Genomic DNA, 11846 nt, shown 5'->3' with positions numbered 1-11846 from the left:
ATTGCATAACAATGGATAGCATTTAAGCTGCAGAATTAAATGACATAGGCCTCATATATATATATATATATATATATATATATAAATGCACAAATGGACTGCTTTGCTCAATAAATAAGTATGATATATTAAAAGTACAGCCTGACTGACATTTCCGCTGTGTCAACGGCCTTTCTCAAAGTAACAAATCAAATGAACAAACAAACCTATACTCAGTGTGGCGGGAAGCCCAGAAGTGACATGACAAAATAACGTATGAACCTGCGTGACTCTTGGTAAAATATACACAAACCTTCATTCCAATAAAAAAGTGTAACACTTTAACTATAAAGAAAAAAGAAAAAAACTGGTGCGATCGTGTGTCTGCTGGTTGGAGTAACATCAGACCCACCTCTATGTAGTAACATCCGCTGATTAGTATACCACCTGCTTTTAGGCCAGGGGGCTCAAACTCAATTTACCTGGGGGCCAATGGAGGCAAAGTCAGGATGAGGCTGGGCCGCATAAGGGATTTCACAAAAAATTGGCTTTCAAGGGATAATGCAAGGCACGGCGGGCGGGAGCTGCTGATTGCGGAAATGATGTTATGCCATCATAACAGTTATTATGGGAAGACGTTCTGTGTGCACAATTAGCTCCTTATGATGGCATAACGTCATTTCCGCAATCAGCAGCTCCCGCCCGCCGTGCCTTGCATTATCCCTTGAATCGCAATAAAAATCGCAATCCATTCATTGCTTTTGAGAAGGCGTTGGTGAGGGCCACAAAATATTGTACCGAGGGCCGCAAATGGCCCGCGGGCCGCGAGTTTGAGACCCCTGTTTTAGGCTGATGCCACACGTGGCGTTATTACGCTGCGTATTTTTTAATTTTCTCAGCGGCTGAAAAACGCCCGATATCATCATCCATAGAAATAACTTGAAAAGACTCAAAGCAAACCACACAATGTGTAAATACACTAGAAAACGCCCTAGCACGGATTTTTCAAGCGTTGGCCGAAATACGCCAGTATTTGCACCGCAAGCTATTCCTATGTATACACAAAGGCAGCTGCCAGACCTAGCGGAAATACGCAGCGTTTTTTGCTATTTCACACTATTAGCACCATGGGAAACGGGATTTGCTACATCACCAGTACTAGGCTGAAAAACGCCATAGTCAGGGGCTGTGTGGCTTGTGCGGCGTTCTTAGGCTGAGAAAAAACGCAGCGTAAAAATGCCACGTGTGGCATCAGCCTTAATCAGCTGTATCTATGGGTCTCTTCCCTAGCAACCACACCATTATGTTGTTAATGATAGCCATCAAGGCAGTTAATAAAACTATTATTGCAGTTGCTGATCAAACGTGCTACATGGGGAAATCCCAATTAAGTGAACCCACAGGTCAGCTTAAAACACAGGTCATCCAACAAGACACCATAAGTGACAATTCAAAAATAAAAAATGAACGTAAAAAGTGAAAAAAATCAAAAAGGTATTTAAGGCATCAACTATAACAGGAACCCTACTGTAGAAATATTTTTTTTTTAATTATTTAATTATGAATTTTGAATTTTTTAAATTAGTTTTAAATTGATAAGGGTAGTCGGATATCTAAATCATAAGTGCCTACCGTTTGAACTGCTACGGGGAGACTGTGGGAAAGTACACAGCCATTTTAGCTGCGCATCTTTCTTCTTGGTTACCCTTGGTTACACATAAATGACAGAGCCTTGCTTGAACTACGAGCCATTTGAGGCCCCGCCTTCCTCGGTCACATGACCTATCAGCTGACCAGTGCTCCCTCAGATGTCCTGTTGCGGCTGTCTGTGTCACTAGGAGATGACGTCAGAACCTCATGCTTCCAGTGTAAACAGTGGAGTAGAGTCTGCAAGTGCACAAGAGGCCCTGAGGGAAACGTCATGTGCAGAAACCCCTGTCTCCCCCTTCATAACTCCCCGGCCCAGAGGCAGCCTACGTAGGTGAGACAGTGCTTACCAGTAGCAGCAGGGATAGCGGCCATGTTGGCTCTTATCTCAGATATTGCCGGTAAAGCTGCTGTGCAGAACAGTATTGCTGTGCACAGCATCCCTGCAGCCCTCACTATGGAACTGGGTTCCCAGTATTGCCATAATGTTGTTGAACTTTATCCCTCTGCTGATAAGGGATGTCCTGTACTCTCACGCTCAGCATATCCCTATGGCTTGTCTGAGTCTGTCTTACAGAATTAGGGGAGAAGGTATCAGGATCACATGGAAGTTGCGCCTCTTATAATAAACTATAAAGGAAAGGAAATACAATCAGCATGTAACAACTTCTCTCTTTCTATTCTAGAACACCACTGGGCATGCGGAGAAACTGCAACGCTGGATTTAAATCTCCAGTAAGTGTGCCCTATGAACCTTATTCAGAATGTGTTTCATATGCAACAGAAACCCAATCACATGCTTTCTACTACAGCTATTAGCACTGGCGAGGATGTTGGGAGTTGAAGTTCAGTCGTAATTCTTTGAAGTGTAGGTCAGGGGTACTCTTGCCACGTGGCCACAGTGATGAGATCTACCTCAGTTAAAATAGTGCGACGTCTATCATTTGGCGCAATAAGCAAGAAAAAGTATTGATGTTTAACAAATACACAAAGCAATATATAAATGCAGTGCCAGTAGTTTTCACTTTCCTTCTTCATGGCCCACTTTGTAGTCTGCACACAGAAACATATATAAAGTAGGAGCAAATATATACAGCGGCCCAATGGGGACAATCTTCTATACTGGGATGAAACTACAAAGAGGGATGGCTTGAGCAGCCGCACTCAAAAGCTCCAGTATGTTGGGGGGAAAAAGAAGTGGAGGGATGTCATTCCACCTCTAGGTCTACCAGAAACTTTAAAGTGATATACTGGTAGGCCGTGATCTACCTTTTGGGCACCCCTGGTGTAGGTATTGGCAAACTGTTGACTTGTGCCTTCATTAAATCACCTGCACCCTATGTCCTGATTCAGCTTGCAGAGCCTGCACTCTGATTGAGAAACAGTATTTTGTACATTTTTTTGTATAAACTTGTATTAGCCTGCACCTCTTGGGGGTGGGATCTCTGGTGCCCTTAACTGCTTCTGTTTCCAGTATCCATGTAGTTTGTCTTCCAGCCATGCTGCCCACAAATTTATATATTTATTATGGTACTGCAACATTGGCGCCATCGGCGACCTGTACCTTCTCAGTGTTACTATCCCTGATGAAAGTTCCAGTCAGGATGAACGTCGGATGAATTAAACCTAAAAAACTTCACATATCTAATTTCTTTTTTTCGTTATATGAAAACTCCTGTGAGTGCTGTCACTACCTATGAATGTCTACATTTATTATAAGATACTGCAATAATGGCTGAATATGGTATCCAGGTATGACTTTTGTCTGTTGCCAGGTTCAGTCTCCTAGCTCCAGCTCCTCAGGCAGAGGCTCTGAGTACTCTCTGCAGAAGGAAGTCTCAGAGCTGCAGGGAAAGGAGGCTGCTCTAGACCAGGAAATAGCGCAGCTGGAGTCGGAGTAAGTCAGAATCCTTCTCATCCCTTCATGGCGGTGACACCAGATTTCCATTCTCTGCTGACAATAATTTGCTTCTTCCTTAGGGGGTTCAGCATGGCAGAATTAGAAGAGCACATCACCCTTCTTCATGAGTACAATGAGTTAAAAGATGTCGGGCAAATGCTCTTGGGCAGACTTGGTAAGATTTGATGGCTCGTTGTCATAGTTATTGTTGGGATAGAACAGTTTTCATAAAGGGGTTTCATATAGGGCTTGTTGGTGGCTTTAAATGAGACATAGGTAGCATTTTAGAATAAGGGTGGAGTGGTTGGGATGGATCAGGGGTGTGGCTTTGCATGCAAGGTGTTAATTCTTGTTCGCAGGGCCCAACACCCATAGAACCCAGTTGACTACTGGGCTAATACAGGCCCGGACTGGGATTCAAAATAGGCCCTGGCATTTTACATACACAGAGGCCCAAACAGCCCCCCACAAGCCCAGCAGACAGTGAGTGTCTATGGCATCTTATAGCAGCCGCTCTGGCATTTCCTAGAACCTACAGACTGCCAGGTTGGGCCTGGGCCTATGATTAAAGGGCCCTTGCTAACTTAGTAGTATGCTGTTTGTATCATCAGAACTTTCTATTCTTTGTGTTTTTATTTTTACATTTTCAAGTGTAAATAGGAGCTGCCGTATTGCTTGGACTAGGCAAATAATACTTGGTATAGGAGCTGCTGTTATAAACTTTGCCTGTATATGCCAATTGTGTTGCTTTATCCATATCATATGCTTGACATTTATTAGATTTATAAATGAACTGTTCTTTCAGTAACTAGTTTTGTAGTGGAAAGTTAAGTTTAATGTTAAATTAGTTTAGGTGAGACTAGGATACAGTGTTGGTTATTTTCATGTATTTGCAGCTGTGCTAAGGGGAGTCACCACCAAGGAGCTCTATGCCGAGTTTGGGATGAATTTAGAAGACTGACAGGTGCCATCATTCTGTTTCTGCGCCAAATGTTGTTGAGGTGCCAGGTGCGGTTTTGTGCAGGAGCTGCCCCAGAGGCTTGTGGGACTATGGAGAGATGCGGCTGTACAGCTCCACACTGGAACCACCTAGACTTGCTCGTTGCAGAGAAAAGGTTATTTATTACGTTCTGCAAAATGGACTGACATTGGGATCTGCAGAGCTTCAGTTTTACCGACACTTAATAAAATCTGATTTTTTTCTGTTCACTTTTTGTCATTTTGTCTGATGGAAACAGTAAGAGGAAACTGTATTCTGTTTTCTTCCCTTGCTTTATGTATTACCGGTTCAGTTTGCCTACAGCAAATAGGGGAAAAGACCGGACATCATTTGGGGCATAATCAGCAAATTTAAAGCAGATATTACAATTGTTTATTAGTCAAGACCTGAAGGGTTGAAGGGTCCTTTATTGTTCTTGCCCCTCTCCAGAAGCCACTGAGTTTACTACACCTAGGGGCTGATTTACTTACCCACGAACGGGTCGAATGGAGTCCGATTGCGTTTTTTTCGTAATGATCGGTACTTTGCGATTTTTTCGTATGTTTTGCGATTTTTTCGGATTCTTTACGAATTTTTCGGATCCAATACGATTTTTGCGTAAAAACGCGAGTTTTCCTATCCATTACGAAAGTTGCGTAAAAAGTTGCGCATTTTGCGTAGCGTTAAAACTTACGCGAAAAGTTGCGCATTTTTCGTAGCGTTAAGTTTAAACGCTACGAAAAATGCGCAACTTTTCGCGTAAGTTTTAACGCTACGCAAAATGCGTAACTTTTTACGCAACTTTCGTAATGGATACGAAAAACTCGCGTTTTTACGCAAAAATCGTATTGGATCCGAAAAATTCGTACAGAATCCGAAAAAATCGCAAAACATACGAAAAAGTCGCAAAATATTCGTTTTCAAGTCGGAACTTTTCCAATTCGGGTCGGATTCGTGGGTTAGTAAATCAGCCCCCTAGTATTACATCGTTGATGCCATGGGCATCGCTAATCTCAGTCAGTTATATTCCCCTGTACTAAGCACAATTCAGCAGGAACAGCCCCTTAAGTTAGCTCATAGCCTGTACAGAGAGAGACCATAAAATTATGGTAGCATAGGTATTTCCCCGTGCTAAACACAATTCAGCAAGAACACCCCCCTAAGTTTGCTCATAGCCTGCTCAAAAAGATTCTATAATGCTATGCCAGTATGAGTTTTCAACTGTATAATCATTTAGATGAAGGAAATATTGATCTTGCTAATAAAACATTGTTGCACGACTGCAGCATTAAGAGCTGAGTTAAATGGGAGATTCTGCCCATATCAGAAAAATAAATTAATAAGCAGAGTAATTTGACTTTACTCTGATCAGTTCTAAGCAGAGTAACATCACAAGATTCCTCTTCTTGCTAAATTAATTTTTTTGTAGTGAACAGCAGCTGCCACAGAGACATTTTATATTTCCTTTACTCAGATTTTACAATAGAAAAGGAAAAATTTGGATTTCTTAGCATCCCACAAAATCTTGTGCTGCCCAATGCATAGCGATTTTGTGGAACTGCTTTTGGTGCCCTTAAACAACGTGCACTTACAAAGCTGCAGTTTTCTCATTGCTACTGTGGTGGATTCTCCACTCAGTGGCAACAGTACACATCTAATTATGCAAAAGGAGGGGATGAAAATATTGTTATTTGGGGTAGATATTGTGAACAAAGGTAACCCATTCTACATATATATATATATCTCTAGGGAGAGGGCAGTAACTACGTCTTCCTTAAGACAGCAGCTCTAAACAGAGGTAGCAGAGCAGGGAAGTGTAGCCCCCCTGAATTCTGCCCTCCCACAAAGTTTCCTACTGCCAAAAACCATGAGCAGGATAAAAGAAGAGAGCATTTGCTCTGTGCTATCCATTTACATGCAAAAATACATACACAAGTGTAATGGTTGTGCTACTTGTGTCTGCAATGTGTATTGTAGTTCAACAAGAGCTGCAGATTTTCATCTTAAAAATACATACACTTGTGTAATGGTTGTGCTGTGTGTGTCTGGAATGTGAGTTGTAGTTCAACAAGAGCTGCTGGAAATCTATGGAAATCTGGTGGCAGAGCTGGGAAGTGAAGGGGTTCAGGGCAGAAGTGATGTCACTTCACAACATGAGGCATGAATAGAACTAACAGCGCCAGAGCCCTTCCTCCTGGAGCACCACCATGGCCATTTTACATTGATCTACTAAATTACCATGACAGAGACATGGCATTGCCAGTGCTATTATCTGTGATATTATCTTCCAGGGCTCCAGACCAGAATCCAGGTTAATACAGAATTATTCCAGGATAATTCTGGCAGGTGTGCCACTGTACCCCACCTTTTTGCCCTAGCCATAGAGCCTTTGGTCATCCTTATATGTGCCAATCTTCAAGGTAAAGGGACTAAAGTGAAAGTTGGAAGTGCTGTTATATTGCTGGTCGTGACATTCTTCATCATTGTATATAGGAAAGCATTAAATCAGAACCTAAAAAAGTTTTACTACAAACTGCTAGAGAATGGTTCTGCCCCAGCATGCTATTGGGCCATTTCAGACAACTTGTGTTATGTCATCATTGTTTTATTCAATGTGATACATTATAATCAACCTTTATTTATATACCAACATATTTTTCACAGTGCTTTACAAAGATTACACATTATTCCCATCAGCCACTGCCCCAGGTGGGCTTAAAATCTATGATCCCTATCACTCTAGGGTCAATTTCATCAGGAGCCAATTAAAGTGGTGGCTCACCTGCAAGTTAACTTTTAGTAGGTTATAAAACGGACTGTTCTTAGCAAGTTTTCATTTGGTCCTCATTTTTTAATATTTATAATTTTTTAATTATTTATTTCTCTTCTGGCTCTTTTGAGCTTTCAAATGGGGGTCACTGATCCTGGCAGCCCATAAACTATTGCTCTCTGATTATGCAATTGTAGTTATTGTCATTTTTAATACTTATCTTTCTATTCAGGTGTTCTCCTATTCATATTCAATTCTCTCATTTCAACCACTGACTGGTTGCTAAGCTAATTCAGACCCTAGCAATCAGATAGTTGCTGAGATTTCAAACTGGAAGTCGCTGAACAAAAGGCTAAATAATTAAAAAAACATGAATAAAAATTGAAGACCAACTGCAAATTGTCCCAGAATATCGCCCTTTACATCATATTAAAATTGTATTTAAAGGTGAACAATGCCTTTAACCTTCTTGCATGTATTTCTATTGTAGGAGAAATCTGGAGTACCAGAAGGAAACCCATACAGACATGTGTGGGGCATGGGTAGTGCCCAAGCTGGAATCAAACCTAGGACCCCAGGACTGCAAGAATTAAAGATGGGTAGAGCTTGTTTCTAAAAAAAGACCAATGACCAGAAAAGAGCAATTTCAATGGGAGGTTTCTACCTTCAGCAAAACACATGTGTATAGACACTACCAGCATCGATGCATACTTATCCTTAGCGCAAAAAAGACAACAATATGGCACCCACCACAGACATCCTTGCCATTTCACGCTTTATTCATTGTTGTTGGCATTCAGGTGCTCTGTACATAGGAGGAAAATGGGTGCAGTGCATGGAATAGGTAGCAGCGTCAGTCTAGGAAGCCGAGGTCCGTGGCTTCTGAATACTGGGGGTGCAGAATACGTGTAGCTAGCCGCTCTATATCGTCCAGGCTGAGAAGGGATAAACTACGTTCATAGTCCTAGGAGGAAACACATCTGGGATTATCACTTAAGAGAAAGAAACCTGTGAGGGGTCTTATTGGACTTCTACAAACACTTGGCAGGGACAACTGGACCTCTAGTTCATTGTTTCTGACATCTTTAACCTGATATACAGCAGCAATGTGAGTGTACTTGACCTTAATATACCATAAGGATACCCAAATCCACCTAAATCCATATCCCTCTACTTTTACTGAGACCTGAACCTGCAGGTAACATCACAGAGAGGGAGGGGCCTCAAAGAATGGCGCCAACAAGAAAAAGCCCCTTTGTTTCCTGAGCATTCCCGACCCATGGGTTTCCGCTGCACCTGCACATTGCACAGCATTTCCTACTCCTCCTTTCTATCATTATTATCATTATCTCCCCCATGAACACAAGAACACAGTACCAAAATTTTAGGTACACCCCTTGTGTGTGCAAAAAATAATTAACATGCTAATAAGTCAGTATTTTGATTGGGGGGGGGGGGGGGGTCAGTGGGGTTACGTTATTTTGTTTCAAAATAATTTAAGTTTTTGCATAAGTTACGTAAGCGTAGTGATGTTGCTGTCGGGATGACCAATGACCAGCCATTCCCCTTCTGGAAAATTCATGTAAAAAACAACAATATAAATCAGTAAATAGCTCCCAATATGAACAGCTGATGTTAATGTTTAATAAGCAGTTCATATTAATAGTTAAAAACAATAATTAATGTGCTAATAAGTCAGTCAGTTCACTGAGGGCAGTGGAATTTTTTTTTTTACCTACGTTTTTTAATTTACTGGGGGTCAGTGGAGTTTGTTCCTGCAAAGCTTCTCTGCATTGTATTTTGCTTGATACGCAAGTTATGTAAGTTTCTAGACAAGTTACGTAATTTTCTAGGCATTTTTTCCGGAAGTTATGTAAATTGTGTAAGTTTTAGTGTTATATGGAACAGCAGTTTGTGTAACTTTGGTGACTGGCCCCCCCCTTATGAAGAAAGATTTCACAGGGCCGGCACAGCTGTACCCCCTCTGATGGTGGCCCTGTGGATCAATGAGACCTCCTCACCTTCTGTACATATTCCAGCACTCTCTCTGCATCGGTGGGGCTGAAATGCTTCCTCAGGATGACACTCAGTGACTTCCATGCTGTATTACCCCCACTGTGGCCCTCCGGAGCCACCTGCTCTTTCACCATGAGATTAAGCCTTGATCCAGGACCAATAGAATAATGTGCAAGGCAATGCTCATCTGATGGAGAGAAAACGGATGGTTTATTAACCTGCTTGTTCCTCCCTGGCACAGCATGAACACATAGCTTATTGTTTGCATAGTCATGTTTTGCATATTATTTTTTATTTTCTTATAAGTCAGAGCTACCATATTACTTACTGTCTAGTGATAAATACATTTGAATCAGTGATGTGCAGAACAACCCGTTGGGAGGATTCGGTCTGACATCCACACATCAGAAGCAGGTTCGGACCAAGCTCTTCTGAAACCCTCCCTGCCCGTGACCTAACTGAGCCCCGCTTCTGGCTTTGGCAGTGTCTATTTATAGGCAAGCATAGAGCCACGGGTCAGGTCGGGTGCAGGTTGGAAGGGAGAGGTTGACAAGCAAATCATTACATTGTATCTCTGGGTATAAAGCATGCAAGCTACAGGCCTGGATTGGGGGCAGACTAGAAAGGCTTGGGTCTAGGGCGCCATGCCGCCTGCTAGCCGCATCTCCACTGGGGACTGGATGGGAGATTTTGACAGCTGTTTGAACCTCCTGCCAGCCCAGTCCCCAATGCAGCCGATCAGGAAGGTGGTGCAAGCGCCCAAGGAGATGCAAGGGCCGGGGGCAGTAAGCAAGCGGGGGCAAAAGAGGCTTTGAGGCACACCACTTTTAAATTTGGCCCGGGCAAGATACCAAGGAGAGTGATTGGAGATGGTTCTCTACCTGCCAAGGCTTTGCCTCTGAATAACAAACGTTGCTGTGAAACTGGAACTTTCAGCTTTTCCTCCACTAGTCGCTTCACTGCTAGGACCGTGTCCCCTTCGGAAACCTGCCAATTCAATAGGCGAAGAATCTTCATTAGGCAGAATTCATAATTAACCATGCTAACCAAAGCATTAGACATAACATATTGTCAGTAGGACAGACTGTAGCAATGCCACTTCCTAATGAAAGCAGCCCATTGACTTAAATAACCTGCTATCCCACAGCCCTTTCCCAGAGGCTATTATCTCCCCCACTGCTACTATAGGCACCATCTCTCCCTACTATACCTGCTATCCCACAGCCACAATCCCTTCCCAAAGGCTATTATCCCCCCACTGCTACTATAGGCACCATCTCTCCCTACTATACCTGCTATCCCACAGCCAGTCCCTTCCCAGAGGCTATTATCCCCCCACTGTTACTATAGGCACCATCTCTCCCTACTATACCTGCTATCCCACAGCCACAGTCCCTTCCCAGAGGCTATTATCCCACTGCTACTATAGGCACCATCTCTCCCTACTATACCTGCTATCCCACAGCCACAGTCCCTTCCCAGAGGCTATTATCCCACTGCTACTATAGGCACCATCTCTCCCTACTATACCTGCTATCCCACAGCCACAGTCCCTTCCCAGAGGCTATTATCCCCCCACTGCTACTATAGGCACCATCTCTCCCTACTACTATACCTGCTATCCCACAGCCACAGTCCCTTCCCAGAGGCTATTATCCCATCCCCCCACTGCTACTATAGGCACCATCTCTCCCTACTATACCTGCTATCCCACAGCCAGTCCCTTCCCAGAGGCTATTATCCCCCCACTGTTACTATAGGCACCATCTCTCCCTACTATACCTGCTATCCCACAGCCACAGTCCCTTCCCAGAGGCTATTATCCCACTGCTACTATAGGCACCATCTCTCCCTACTATACCTGCTATCCCACAGCCCCAGTCCCTTCCCAGAGGCTATTATTCCCCCACTGCTACTATAGGCACCATCTCTCCCTACTATACCTGCTATCCCACAGCCCCAGTCCCTTCCCAGAGGCTATTATCCCCCCACTGTTACTATAGGCACCATCTCTCCCTACTATACCTGCTATCCCACAGTCACAGTCCCTTCCCAGAGGCTAATATCCCCAATGCCACTATAGGCAACACGTACTAAATACAAGTCAAGCCTCCACTAAACACAATCAATAACCTTCGTCTTATCCCACGTGCAATTAAACTACAACTCCCATCTTCCCTAGTAACTGGCTATACATGCAAGTGTATATCGCTTCCAACCTATCCGCACACAGCACCGGGCTATCACTAGTCACCTGGATATTGGCTTCCTTTCCTTTCAATGCTTTCACCGTCAGCTGCATCTCTGACTCCAGCCAGGATAACCATAGAGATTAATAGCTCCCTGTAGCAAGAGCGCCCTTAATACAATATAAACACTGGCTAGTCCTCCAAAGGAAACAAATGTTAACCACTGGGTGGCGCGATAGCCGCAGAGTCCTCCTCTCTATGGTCGTCACCTGACTATGAGCTTGATAACGGTGCTGGCGCTTACGAGATGCAGATTAGTAGGTGGCGAAATAGCCGCAGGTGACTCGTCTCTATGGTATAACACGT

General features: G+C 43.4%; 2 protein-coding genes across 3 annotated transcripts; one reads left to right on the top strand and one right to left on the bottom strand.

Annotated features, from left to right (window-relative positions):
• Nucleotides 1–1755: 1755 nt before the first annotated feature.
• On the top strand, nt 1756–4735 carry swi5 (SWI5 homologous recombination repair protein). 2 transcript variants are annotated; one of them, XM_012967961.3, is made up of 5 exons: nt 1756–1960; nt 2313–2361; nt 3402–3523; nt 3607–3701; nt 4423–4735. In XM_012967961.3, the coding sequence occupies exons 1-5, from the start codon at nt 1821–1823 to the stop codon at nt 4485–4487; spliced, it is 471 nt and encodes a 156-aa protein (XP_012823415.1). In that variant the 5' UTR covers nt 1756–1820; the 3' UTR covers nt 4488–4735.
• Nucleotides 4736–7094: 2359 nt separating this feature from the next.
• Nucleotides 7095–11610, bottom strand: ubl4a (ubiquitin like 4A). The gene is given in 4 exon segments (NM_001103040.1): nt 7095–8239; nt 9297–9478; nt 10173–10278; nt 11546–11610. Coding segments are annotated over 4 exon segments (447 nt in total). The 5' UTR covers nt 11594–11610; the 3' UTR covers nt 7095–8128.
• Nucleotides 11611–11846: the final 236 nt, after the last annotated feature.

Source organism: Xenopus tropicalis, chromosome 8 (genome assembly GCF_000004195.4).
Source record: "Xenopus tropicalis strain Nigerian chromosome 8, UCB_Xtro_10.0, whole genome shotgun sequence".
Lineage (NCBI taxonomy): Eukaryota > Metazoa > Chordata > Amphibia > Anura > Pipidae > Xenopus > Xenopus tropicalis.
This window is presented reverse-complemented; position numbering and strand designations above follow the sequence as displayed.

Bases quoted from the DNA above. Each gene is read 5' to 3' on its own strand.
- swi5 (XM_012967961.3), top strand. From the start codon at position 1,821: ATGACGTCAGAACCTCATGCTTCCAGTGTAAACAGTGGAGTAGAGTCT. The intron at 1,961-2,312 runs GTGAGACAGTGC...TTTCTATTCTAG, and splicing joins CCCAGAGGCAGCCTACGTAG to AACACCACTGGGCATGCGGA. The intron at 2,362-3,401 runs GTAAGTGTGCCC...GTCTGTTGCCAG, and splicing joins ACGCTGGATTTAAATCTCCA to GTTCAGTCTCCTAGCTCCAG.